This window comes from Hylobates moloch, unplaced genomic scaffold (genome assembly GCF_009828535.3).
Source record: "Hylobates moloch isolate HMO894 unplaced genomic scaffold, HMol_V3 SCAFFOLD_1, whole genome shotgun sequence".
Lineage (NCBI taxonomy): Eukaryota > Metazoa > Chordata > Mammalia > Primates > Hylobatidae > Hylobates > Hylobates moloch.
The window spans coordinates 216,033,403-216,047,236 of NW_026652276.1; the positions used below are offsets into that span (position 1 = coordinate 216,033,403).

Genomic DNA, 13,834 nt, shown 5'->3' on the forward strand with positions numbered 1-13,834 from the left:
AATACCATATGCCAGTGAGGATGAGGAGCAACAAGAACTCTTCTTCTTTGCTAGTGGGAATGCAAAATGGTACAAGCTATTTTGGAAGCCAGTTTGGCAGTTTACAAAGCTAAGCATAGTCTCAACACTTGACCCAGCAATTGCATTCGTATAGCAGCTTTATTCATGATTGCCAAAAACTGGAAGCAACCAAAATGTCCTTCAGTAGGTGAATGAATAAAGACACATACGTTCAGACAATGAAAAGTTATTCAGTGATTTTTTAAAATGAGCTATCAAACCATAAAAATATATGGCATAACTTTAATTTATATTGCTAAGTGGAAAATGTAAGTCTGAAAAGGCCACATGCTATATGATCCCAGCTATATGACACTGGGTTGCCAGAAGTTCTTGGAAAAGAAAAGATGAATAGATGGAATGCAGAGGAATTTTAGGGCAGTTTAACTACTATTTATGACACTGTAATGATGGATATATATCATTATAAAGTTGTCAAAACTCATAGAATGTATACCACAAGAGTAAACCCTAAGGTAAACTATAATTTTTAATAATGTATCCGTGTTGTTTAATCAGTTGTAACAAATGTACCACATACTATCAGATATCTAATTTACAAATGTATCACATACTATAATTTAGGAAGTTATGCAGGGAGTGGGGGCATGTGTATGGGAACTCTGTACTACCTGCTCAATTTTTCTGTAAACCTAGAACTTTTCTAAAAACATAAATTATGTTAATTTAAAAATACATAAAAAATACAACCCAGAAATATTTTCTTTCTTGTATTGGCTCTCAAGCAAAAAGACTTGCCTACCACTGCATTAAATGATTATAATTAGAAACAGATTTGACCCTTTTTTCTTGAGGTACTATGTTTCATATGGTGCTGCATTGCTTTATGGATATAGTGATATACAAATAAATGAATTTTAAGAGCTAATGATACCTATGGCATCTAGGAAACTCCCCGATATAGCATTTATTCATTAACATATTAACAAATCTTGAGTGCCTACTATATGCCGAGCACTATTTCTGCTCTGGTGATACAGCAGTGAGCCAGACAGGAAAAAAAAATCCTACTTTTCTGGAGCTTACATTCCATTAACACATTCCCAAACCTTTATATCTCTCCACATATTCAACAAAAACCCTCTAAGCTGTCTGGAACTACTAAACCTTTGTAAACATTCTTCCTCTTCTTCTTTTTTTTTTTCCTCCAAGACAGAGTTTCGCTCTTATTGCCCAGGCTGGAGTGCAATGGCATGATCTCGGCTCACTGCAACCTCTGCCTCCTGGGCCCAGGAGATTCTCCTGCCTCAGCCTCCTGAGTAGCTGGGATTACAGGCAAGCGCCACCAGGCCCAGCTAATTTTTGCATTTTTAGTAGAGACAGGGTTTCACCATGTTGGTCAGGCCGGTCTCGAACTCCTGACCTCAGGTGATCCACCTGCCCTGGCCTCCCAAAGTACTTGGATTATAGGCATAAGCCACTGCGCCCGGCCACTTCTTATAATTAGAACTTTTCAACCATTCAAATAAGATAAATAAAAGCAACAGTTGAAATTTTAAGATGCCACCAAAACACTGTATAAACCAAAATTTTTTTTTTTTTTGTAGTAGCCGAGGCTCTGACAGTTCAGAATCCATTGACTCTCTGACTTACCTTCTCAAGTTAACTTCTCAGGTATGACTGAATATTTGTGCTTATATGTGGATATGCTGTGTAGGTACTGTTCTTATTGTGTCTAATAATCAGGCAAAAAAATTGCAGATATGTAATTACTGTATCATCATTGTTATTTATTTTCTAACTATGTGCATATTTTAAATCATAGAATTATTTAACTTTAGGGTTTCTTATTCTAACATCTTGCTTTATAGATGAGAATAGTTAAGATCCAGAGATGAAATTATTTCTTAAAAGCCCTACAACTTGTTAGTGACAGAGGTAGTAGCCTAACATACATCACCTGACTGCTTAATTTATACATTTGTTATTCAACTATGTATTGAGCTCCAACTACATATCAGGCACTGGCTGAGTGATGGGGATACAGCAGTGAACAAAATGAGACAACAGCTTTCCCTTTGTTATCTTGCATTCTGGCTGGGGGAGATACAAAATAAAGAAGTTAAGTAAAATACATGATGTGTTAACATGGGGATAAGTGCCTAAGGAGTAAATTAAAGCAGGAGGGGGAATAAAGAGTTTAGGTGGAGATTGCAGTTTGGGATAGAGGCTACCAAAGTGAAAGATAAATACTTAAGTAAGAACCCAAAGGAAATGAGGGACAAGCCAAGTAGATACTAGGTATATTAACTGCTTCTTGGTACATAACAACTTCAAAACCTCAGTGGCTTACAACAAACTTTTATTTTCTCACTCATGGGTCTGCAGATTGGCTCTATTAGACATGGGTAGGGTAAACTGGTCTTGGATTCAGGCTACAGGTTGAGTTCAGTTATGTTCCACATGTTTCTCATTTGCTTGGGCTAGAGAATACCCAGGCAAGATCTATGGTGAAAACCCAGAGTATACAAGGGGAAACCAAGCAATATAATCCCTAACACACACTGTTAATAGTCTACCTCAAAACCGCTTTTTCCAGTGACCCAAGTCTGTTAGGCAGATTTTCTGTCTTTCAAACTATCAGTTGAGACAGTTTTACTAAATGTATCACTTATACATAATTTGTGTCATCATTCTTCAATTCATTTATTTTTAATAAGTAAAAATTATATATATTTATTGTATATGACACATTGTTTTGAAATATGTATACATTGTGGAATGGCAAAATTGAGCTAATTAACATATTCATTACCTCACATACTTATTTTTGTGGTGAGAACACTGAAAACACTTAAAATCTATTCTTAGCAATTTTCAGAATAATGCATTGTTATTAACTGTAGTCACGATGATGTACAATAGATCTCTTGAACTTATTCCTCCTATCTAACTGGAATTTTGTATCCTTTGACCAACACCTGCTCAACCCACACCCTTCACTCCTGCAGCCCCTGGTAACTACCATTCTACTCTCAAGTTCTATGAATTCAGCTTTTTTTTTTTGTAATACTCCACACATAAGTGAGATTATGATCTTTCTGTGCCTGGCTTATCTCACTTAATGTAATGTCCTCCACGTTCATCTGTATTACTCCAAGTGACAAAATTTCCTTCTTTTTAAAGGCTGAATAGCATTTCATCGTAATACATACCACATTTTCTTTATCTATTTATCTGTTGATGAACACTTAAGTTGATTCCATACACTGGCTATTGTGAATAGTGCTGCAATGACCACGGGAGTGCAGATATCTCTTTAACATACTGACTTCCTTTCCTGTAAGATATAGACTCAGTGGTGGGATTGCTAGTTTAGATGATAGTTCTATTTTTAGTTTTTTGAGGAACTTCCATACTGTTTTCCATAATGGCTGTACTAATTTATATTCCCACCAACAGTGTGCAGGGGTTCCTTTTCTCCACATCTCTGACACTAATTTTCTTTTTTTTATAACAGCCACTCTAACAGGCATGAGGTAATAGCCATATGTGGTTTTAACTTGCATTTCTCTGATGGTTAGTGATGTAGGGCATTTTTAAATATACCTGTTGGCCATTTGTATTTGTTCTTTTGACAAATATCTATTCAGAGCCTTTGCCTATTTATCAGGTTATTTGTTTTCTTACTATTGAGTTCCTGATATATTTCGGATATTAACCCCTTATCAGATGTATGGTTTGCAGATATTTTCTCCCATCCCATTAGATGTCTCATCATTCTGTTGATTGTTTCATTGGCTGTACAAAGGCTTTTTAGTTTGATGTAATCCCATGTATCTGTTTTTGCTTTTGTTGCCTGTGTTTTCAAGTTCATATCCAAAAAATTCATTGCCCAGACAAATGTCATGGAGCTTTTCCCCTATATTTTTTTCAATAGTTTTATAGTTTCAAGTCTTACATTTAAGTCTTTAATCCAATTTTAGTTGATTTTTGTACATAGTGTGAGATGAGTCTAATTTCATTATTTTGCATGTGGATATCTTATTGTCCTAACAGCATTTATTGAAGATACTGTCCTTTTCATATTGCCTGTTCTTGGCACTTCTGTCAAAAGTCAATTGACTATAAATGCACAGATTTATTTTGGGGCTATTTCATTCTATTGGTTTATGTGTCTGTTTTTATGCCAGTACCATGCCATTTTGATTTCTGTAGTTTTATAGTATGTTTTAAAGTCAGACAGTGTGAGCTTCCAGCTTTGTTCATGTAGCTCAAGACTGTTTTGGCTAGTTGGGCTCCTTTGTGGTTCCATATGAATTATAGAATTTGTTTTCTATTCCTCTGAAAAATTCCATTGGAATTTTGATAGGGATTGTATTGAATCTGTAGATCACTTTGGGTAGTATGGACAATTTGACAATATTAATTCTTCTGATCCATGAGCACAAGATATCTTTCCATTTCTTCATAGAAGACATTCCATGTCTTCTTCTATTTCTTTTATCAATGTTTTATAATTGTCAGTATACAGGTCTTTCACTTCCTTGGTTAAATTTATTCCTATATATTTTTTGTAGATATTATAAATGGAACTATGTTCTTGATTTCTTTTTTAGATTGTTTTTTAGATAGTTTAATATTAATTATAGTTTGTATAGAATCACTACTGGTTTTGTATGTTGATTTTTTATCCTTCAACTTTACTGAATTTTTATATTCTGTTCTTTGATGGAGTTTTCTATGTATAAGATCACGTTGACTGCAAACAAGGACAATTTAACTTCTTCCTTTTACTCTTGTCTAATTGCTCTGGCTAGGACTTCAGTACTACGTTGAATAGAAGTGGTAAAAGTGGGCATCATTGTCTTGTTCCTGATCTTAGAGGAAAAGCTTTCAAGTTTTCACCTTTGGGTATGATGTTAGTTTTGGGTTTGTCATAGATGGCCCTTATTGTATTGAGGTACATGCATTTTATACCTTATTTGTGGAGCATTTTTATCATGAAAGGATGTTGAATTCTATCAAATGCTTTCTTCTGCATATATTGAGAAGATCATAGGGTTTTTGTCTTCATTCTGCTGATGTGATGTATCATATTTATCAATTTGCGTATGTTGAACCATCCCTGTATTCCTGGGATGAATCCCACTTGATCTTGATGAATAATCTTTTATTGTGCTGCTAGATATGGTTTGTTAGTATTTTGTTGAGGATTTTTGCATCTATGCTCATCTGGGATATTGGTCTGTTATCTTTTTCTTGTAGTTTACTTGTCTGGCTTTGGTATCAGAGAAATGCTGGCCTCATTAAATGAATTTGGAAATATTCCCTCTTCTTCAATGTTTTGGAAGCGTTTAAAAAGGATTCATATTAGTTCCTCTTTAAATGTTTGGTAGAATTCAGCAGTGAAACCATCAGGTCCTTGGCTTTTCTTTGATGGGAGACTTTTTATTTCTAATTTAATCTCCTTACTCATTATTAATCTATTCAGATATTCTGCTACTTCATGATTCAGTCTTGGTAGGTTATATGTAGCTAGGAATTTATTTATTTCTTCTAGGTTATCTAATTTGTTGGCATATAATTGTTTATAATGATAGTCTTTTATTATCCTATTTCTGTGGTGTTGGTTATAATGTCTCATCTTTCTTTTCTGACTTTATCTGAGTCTTCTCTCTCTCTCTTCTTAGTCTAGCTATAGATTTGTCCATTTTGTTTCTTTTTTTAAAAAAAAAAAACTCTTCATTTCATTGGTCTTTACTATTGTTTTTCTAGTCCCTATTTTTGCTCTGATATTGTTTTCTTCTTTCTGCTAACTGCATGCTTAGTTTGTTCTTCTTTTCCTAGTTCCTTGAAGTGTAACACTAGGTTGTGTATTTCAGAACTTGCTTTTCCTTTTTTTTCAGCCCCAGCTCAAAAGATCTTCTTTATTAATATAGGTGTTTATTGATGTGAACTTCCCTCTTGGAACTGCTTTTGCTGCATCTGATAAGTTTTGATATGTTGTATTTCCATTTTTGTTTGTCTTAAGATATTTTTAAATTTCCCTTTTAATTTCTTTACTGACCCACTGGCTGTTTAGGAGTGTATTGTTTAATTTCCATGTGCTTGTGAATGTGTCACTATTTTTCTGTTATATTTTCCTAATTACCTACTATCCAGTCACAAAAGCAATGACTGTGACATAGTTTAGGTTTTGTTAGGACAGCATCTTACTTCTGCATATCAATTTCTGTAGTTTTCAGATTTTAAGGCATAACAACCTCAGACTATCAATGGCTTACAATAGCAAACATGTATTTTCTTGTTCATGAATCTGAAGGTCAGCTGTGGCTCTACTGAACTAATGAGAAATCAGCCAAACAGCTCCTAATTGTGGGTTGGGTTCAGGTTTATTCCACCTTTCTTTCTTCACCTAGACCAGCAGCCAGCTAGGGCATATTTTGCTCATGGCCAATCACAAGAGTTCAAGAGGGCAAGCCAAACCATGCAAATCTATTTAAAGCCTCTGATTAACATTCCACTGGCCAAATTAAGATATATGTCCAAATTCAACATCAATGGGGTGGGGAAGGATAATTATATAATAGTGAACATTTAGGAACAATCCAGGGGTATCTTTTCCCAGGCCAGGAGTACTAAAAGTGCAGCAGCCCTGAGGAAGGAACATGTCTGTCATTTTCTAGGAAGACCAAGGAAGCTAATGTGGCTAGAGAAGAATGAACAAAGAGAACAATGGTAAAACATGAAATCAGATAGGCTTTGAAGGTTGCAGCAGTAGGTCATGTAAAGCCTGGTAGGCTTAGGACTTCAGTTTTTGCTCTGAGTTTGGAGACCTTTGATCAGAGAAATGACATGATCTGCCTGAAGTGGTTAGCAGGGTCACCTTGGCTGTTGTGTTAAGAGTACAATGATGACCCATAAGGGAGACCAATTAGGAGGCTCTTCTAATAATCCAGACTTTAAACCAAAAAAGATCAAAAGACACAAAGAAGGCCATTACATAATGGTAAAGGGATCAGTTCAACAAGAAAAGCTAGCTATCCTAAATATATATGCACCCAATACAGGAGCACCCAGATTCATAAAGCAAGTCCTTAGAGACCTACAAAGAGACTTAGACTCCCACACAATAATAATGGGAAACTTTAACACCCCACTGTCAACATTAGACAGATCAACGAGACAGAAAGTTAACAAGGATATCCAGGAATTGAACTCAGCTCTGCACCAAGTGGACCTAAGAGACATCTACAGAACTCTCCACCCCAAATCAACAGAATATACATTCTTTTCAGCACCACACCACAACTATTCCAAAATTGACCACATAGCTGGAAGTAAAGCACTCCTCAGCAAATGTAAAAGAACAGAAATTATAACAAACTGTCTCTCAGACCACAGTGCAATCAGACTAGAACTCAGGATTAAGAAACTCACTCAAAACCGCTCAACTACATGGAAACTGAACAACCTGCTCCTGAATGACTACCGGGTACATAACGAAATGAAGGCAGAAATAAAGATGTTCTTTGAAACCAACGAGAACAAAGACACAACATACCAGAATCTCTGGGACACATTCAAAGCAGTGTGTAGAGGGAAATTTATAGCACTAAATGCCCACAAGAGAAAGCAGGAAAGATCCAAAATTGACACCCTAACATCACAATTAAAAGAACTAGAGAAGCAAGAGCAAACATATTCAAAAGCTAGCAGAAGGCAAGAAATAACTAAGATCAGAGCAGAACTGAAGGAAATAGAGACACAAAAAACCCTTCAAAAAATCAATGAATCCAGGAGCTGGTTTTTTGAAAAGATCAACAAAATTGATAGACCACTAGCAAGACTAATAAGAAAAGAGAGTAGAATCAAATACATGCAATAAAAAATGATAAAGGGGATATCACCACCCATCCCACAGAAATACAAACTACCATCAGAGAATACTATAAACACCTCTATGCAAATAAACTAGAAAATCTAGAAGAAATGGATAAATTCCTGGACACATACACCCTCCCAAGACTAAGCCAGGAAGAAGTTGAATCTCTGAATAGACCAATAACAGGTTCTGAAATTGAGGCAATAATTAATAGCTTACCAACCAAAAAAAGTCCAGGATCAGATGAATTCACAGCTGAATTCTACCAGAGGTACAAAGAGGAGCTGGTACCATTCCTTCTGAAACTACTCCAATCAATAGAAAAAGAAGGAATCCTCTGTAACTCATTTTATGAGGCCAGCATCATCCTGATACCAAAGCCAGGCAGAGACACAACAAAAAAAGAGAATTTTAGACCAATATCCCTGATGAACATCGATGCAAAAATCCTCAATAAAATACTGGCAAACTGAATCCAGCAGCACATCAAAAAGCTTATACACCATGATCAAGTGGGCTTCATCCCTGGGATGCAAGGCTGGTTCAACATACACAAATCAATAAACGTAATCCAGCATATAAACAGAACCAATGACAAAAACCACATGATTATCTCAATAGATGCAGAAAAGGCCTTTGACAAAATTCAACAACACTTCATGCTAAAAACTCTCAATAAATTAGGTATTGATGGGATCTATCTCAAAATAATAAGAGCTATCTATGACAAACCCACAGCCAATATCATACTGAATGGGCAAAAACTGGAAGCATTCCCTTTGAAAACTGGTACAAGACAGGGATGCTCTCTCTCACCGCTCCTATTCAATATAGTGTTGGAAGTTCTGGCCAAGGCAATCAGGTAGGAGAAGGAAATAAAGGGTATTCAATTAGGAAAAGAGGAAGTCAAATTGTCCCTGTTTGCAGATGACATGATTGTATATCCAGAAAACCCCATTGTCTCAGCCCAAAATCTCCTTAAGCTGATTAGCAACTTCAGCAAAGTCTCAGGATACAAAATCAATGTACAAAAATCACAAGCATTCTTGTACACCAATAACAGACAAACAGAGAGCCAAATCATGAGTGAACTCCCATTCACAATTGCTTCAAAGAGAATAAAATACCTAGGAATCCAACTTACAAGGGATGTGAAGGACCTCTTCAAGGAGAACTACAAACCACTGCTCAATGAAATAAAAGAGGATACAAACAAATGGAAGAACATTCCATGCTCATGGGTAGGAAGAATCAATATTGTGAAAATGGCCATACTGCCCAAGGTAATTTATAGATTCAGTGCCATCCCCATCAAGCTACCAAAGACTTTCTTCACAGAATTGGAAAAAACTACTTTAAAGTTCATATGGAACCAGAAAAGAACCTGCATTGCCAAGTCAATCCTAAGCCAAAAGAACAAAGCTGGAGGCATCACGCTACCTGACTTCAAACTATACTACAAGGCTACAGTAACCAAAACAGCATGGTACTGGTACCAAAACAGAGATATAGACCAATGGAACAGAACAGAGCCCTCAGAATAATGCCACATATCTACAACTATCTGATCTTTGACAAACCTGACAAAAACAAGAAATGGTGAAAGGGATTCCCTATTTAATAAATGGTGCTGGGAAAACTGGCTAGCCATATGTAGAAAGCTGAAACTGGATCCCTTCCTTACACCTTATACAAAAATTAATTCAAGATGGATTAAAGACTTAAATGTTTGACCTAAAACCATAGAAACCCTAGAAGAAAACCTAGGCAATACCATTCAGGACATAGGCATGGGCAAGAACTTCATGTCTAAAACACCAAAAGCAACGGCAACAAAAGCCAAAACTGACAAATGGGATCTAATTAAACTAAAGAGCTTTCTGCACAGCAAAAGAAACTACCATCAGAGTGAACAGGCAACCCACAGAATGGGAGAACATTTTTGCAATCTACTCATCTGACAAAGGGCTAATATACAGAATCTACAAAGAACTCAAACAAATTTACAAGAAAAAAAACAACCCCATCAAAAAGTGGGTGAAGGATATGAACAGACACTTCTCAAAAGAAGACATTTATGCAGCCAAAAGACACGTGAAAAAATGCTCATCATCACTGGCCATCAGAGAAATGCAAATCAAAACCACAATGAGATACCATCTCACACCAGTTAGAATGGCAATCATTAAAAAGTCAGAAAACAACAGGTGCTGGAGAGGATGTAGAGAAATAGGAACACTTTTACACTGTTGGTGGGACTGTAAACTAGTTCAACCATTGTGGAAGTCAGTGTGGCGATTCCTCAGGGATCTAGAACTAGAAATACCATTTGACCCAGCCATCCCATTACTGGGTATATACCCAAAGGATTATAAATCATGCTGCTATAAAGACACATGCACACGTATGTTTATTGCGGCACTATTCACAATAGCAAAGACTTGGAACCAAGGCAAATGTCCAACAATGATAGACTGGATTCAGAAAATGTGGCACATATACACCATGGAATACTATGCAGCCATAAAAAATGATGAGTTCATGTCCTTTGTAGGGACATGGATGAAGCTGGAAGCCATCATTCTGAGCAAACTATCACAAGGACAGAAAACCAAACACCACATGTTCTCACTCATAGGTGGGAAGTTAACAATGAGAACACATGGACACAGGAAGGGGAACATCACACACTGGGGCCTGTTGTGGGGTGGGGGGAGGGGGGAGGGGGGAGGGGGGAGGGATAGCATTAGGAGATATACCTAATGCTAAATGACGAGTTAATGGGTGCAGCACACCAACATGGCACATGTATACATATGTAACAAACCTGCACATTGTGCACATGTACCCTAAAACTTAAAGTATAATAAAATAAAAGAAGAAGAAGACAGATAATGCACATCAATGTGATCATTATTATGACTTCACTTTAGGCTATTCTCCATAGAATAAGTCCCAAAGTATGTGATCATCATGGATAATGGTGGAGAAGATGACATAATTAATGAATCTTTATGTTATAGATTATCTCTTAGGTATTAAATCTATGTTGGATAAAGAACAAAAAATAATAATAATAATAATCCAGGCAAGATAAAAGTGGTGGCTGCACCAAGGTGATACTAGTAGAGGGAATGAGAACTCATTAGATTTTAGATATATTTTCAAGATAGTGTTAAGAGAATTTGCTGATGACATGTTTATAAGATTGAAAAATAGAAAGGAAAGAAGGTGGTCTCCAGAATTTGGGACCTGAGCACCTGGAGATTAGAGTTTCCATTCCATGAGGACAATGGTAAAATAGTAAACTTAATTTTGTTCTCTAGCTACTAAACCATATTTTGAAGATGTATTAGGACTGTCTCCATTGCAAGAGGCAAAAGATCCTTCCAAAATGGCTTAGTCAAAAGGGAAATTTGTTGGATTACTAAATAAAAAGTCTAGGGACAAGGCTGGCTTTTGTTATGGCTTAAATGAGGTGCTCAAATGATGTCATTAAGATCCTGGAGGGTTTTTTCTTCTGCTTTCATCTCATTTCTGCCTTTTCTTGGTTGGTTCCATTCTCAGACAGACTTTCTTCTCTTGGTGTTAAAATGACTATAGAAATCCAGCCTCACATCCTCACTATACTAAGTCTGGTTGAGACATCCTCCTATATAGTAGCTCCCTCAAAAATGCGGATATTGACATTTTTAACAAAGAGATGAAAGATCTGTTCAGTCAAAACTGTAAAATGTTGATGAAATTGAAGACACAAATAAATGGAAAGTATTTTGTGTTCAAGAATCAGAAGAATTAATATTGTCAAAATGTCTATACTACCCAAAGCTCTCTACAAATTCAATGCAATACCTATTTCAATGACATTTTTCACAGTAATAGAACAAACAGTACTAAAATTTGTATAGAACCACAAAAGAGCCTGAATAGCTAAAGCAAACTTGAGCAAGAACAACAAAGCTGGAGGCATCACACTTCCTGATTTTAAAATATGTTACAAAGCTACAATAACCAAAAGTATATGATACACACATATGAACAGACACACAGCACAATGGAGCAAAATAGAAAGTCCAGAAGTAAAACTATGCATATACAGTCAACTGATCTTTGACAAGGGTGCTAAGAATACACAATGAAGAAAGGATAGTCTCTTGAAAAAATGGTGTTGGTGGCCAAGTGTGGTGGCTCACACCTGTAATCCCAACACTTTCAGAGGCCAAGGCAGGAGAATCACTTTAGCTTAGGAGTTCGAGACCAGCCTGGGCAACAGAGTGAGACCCCACCTCTACAAAAAATAAGAAAATTATCTGGGCCTGGTGGCTCACGCCTGTAGTCCCAGCTTCTCGGGAGGCTGAGGTGGGAGGATCAATGAAGCCTGGGAGGTCAAGGCTGCAGTAAGTCATGATTGGGCACTCGAGCCTGAGCAACAGAATGAGACCCTGTATCAAAGAAAAAAAAATGGTGTTGGGAAACTGGATATATACATAAAACAGAATGAAACTAGACCTTTATACTACACACAAAAAGTCAACTGAAGATGGGCTAAACACTTTAAGACCCGAAACCATCGAACTCCTAGAAGAAACATAGGGGAAAGCACCATGACATTGATCTTGACGATAATTTCATGGCTATAACACTGAAAGCATAGACAACAAAAACAAACATAAACAAGTGTGACTATAACAAACTAAAAAGCTTCTGTACAAGGAAGAAAATATTTAATAGCAGGAAAAGGCAACCTATGGAATGGAAGAAAATACTTGTAAATCATATATCTGAATGGGGGTAATCTCCAGAATTTTTAAGGAACTCCTACAACTTAATAGCAAAAAAACCCACTAAGCTGATTTTAAAATGGGCTGAGTACTTGAATAGACATTTCTCCAAGGAAGACATATAAATGGCCAACAATTATATGAAAAGTTGTTCAACATCACTAATTGCCAGAGAAATTCAAATCAAAACCACAATGAGATATCATCTCACACCTGCTTGGTCAAAAAGTTAAAAAATTGTGTTTGCAAGGATGTGGAGAAAATGAAGCCTTTATACATTGTCAGTGAGAATGTAAATTGGTATAGCCATTATGGAAAACAATATGGAGTTTCCTCAAAAAAAATTTAAAAGTGAATTACCATATGATACAGTAATCACCCTTCTGGTATCTATCCAAAAGAATGGAAATCCAGATGCTAAAGAGATATTAGCATTCCCACATTTATTGCAGTACTATTCACAATAGCCAAGATGCAGAAACAAGTGTCTATCCATGGATGAATGGATAAAAAAGATGAGGGGTGTGTGTATGTGTATATGTGTGTACATACTGGAATATCATTTAGCCTTTGAACCTGGAGGACATTATGCTCCATAAAATAAACCAAACACAGAAAAACAAATACTACGTGATCTCACTTTTATGTGAAATCTAAAAAAGTTGACCTAATAGAGAATAGAAGGGTCATTACCAGGGGTCAGGGAGATGTTAGTCAAAGGTGTAAACTTGCAGTTGTAGCCGGGCATGGTGGCTCATGCCTGTAATCCCAGCACTTTGGGAGGCCGATGCGGGTGGATCACGAGGTCAGAAGTTCAAGACCAGCCTGGCCAACATAGTGAAATCCCATCTCTACTAAAAATACAAAAAAATTAGCCGGGTGTGGTGATGGGTGCCTGTAATCTCAGCTACATGGGAGGCTGAGGCAAGGAAAATCACTTGAACCTGGGAAGTGGAGGTTGCAGTGAGCTGAGATTGCGCCACTGCACTCCAGCCCGCGCAACAGTGCAAGACTCCATCTCAAAATAAATAAATAAATAAATAAATAAATAAATAAATAAACAAACAAACTTGCAGTTGTAAGATTGTAGCAGGAAGAGCCACAGACAAAACCCCTCACACACCAGGTTAAAGAAGGAAGGGGT

The 13,834-nt window shown here is 36.6% G+C and overlaps 2 protein-coding genes across 12 annotated transcripts in view; one reads left to right on the forward strand and one right to left on the reverse strand.

The window, feature by feature from the left end:
- The window catches only part of AGBL3 (AGBL carboxypeptidase 3), a 146,430-nt gene that overhangs the window by 68,744 nt on the left and 63,852 nt on the right, over positions 1 to 13,834 (forward strand). For all 11 annotated transcript variants that reach the window (XR_009209458.1, XM_058426916.1, XM_058426918.1 and 8 more), the window contains one exon: positions 1,629 to 1,695. Coding sequence is in view for 10 of the 11 variants with exons in the window: in XM_058426916.1 (XP_058282899.1) it covers positions 1,629 to 1,695 (67 nt within the window). In the remaining variant the exon portion in view is untranslated. The remainder of the gene's footprint in view (positions 1 to 1,628; positions 1,696 to 13,834) is intronic.
- CYREN (cell cycle regulator of NHEJ) overlaps positions 1 to 13,834 on the reverse strand; it is a 171,882-nt gene that overhangs the window by 57,084 nt on the left and 100,964 nt on the right. The window lies entirely within an intron of this gene.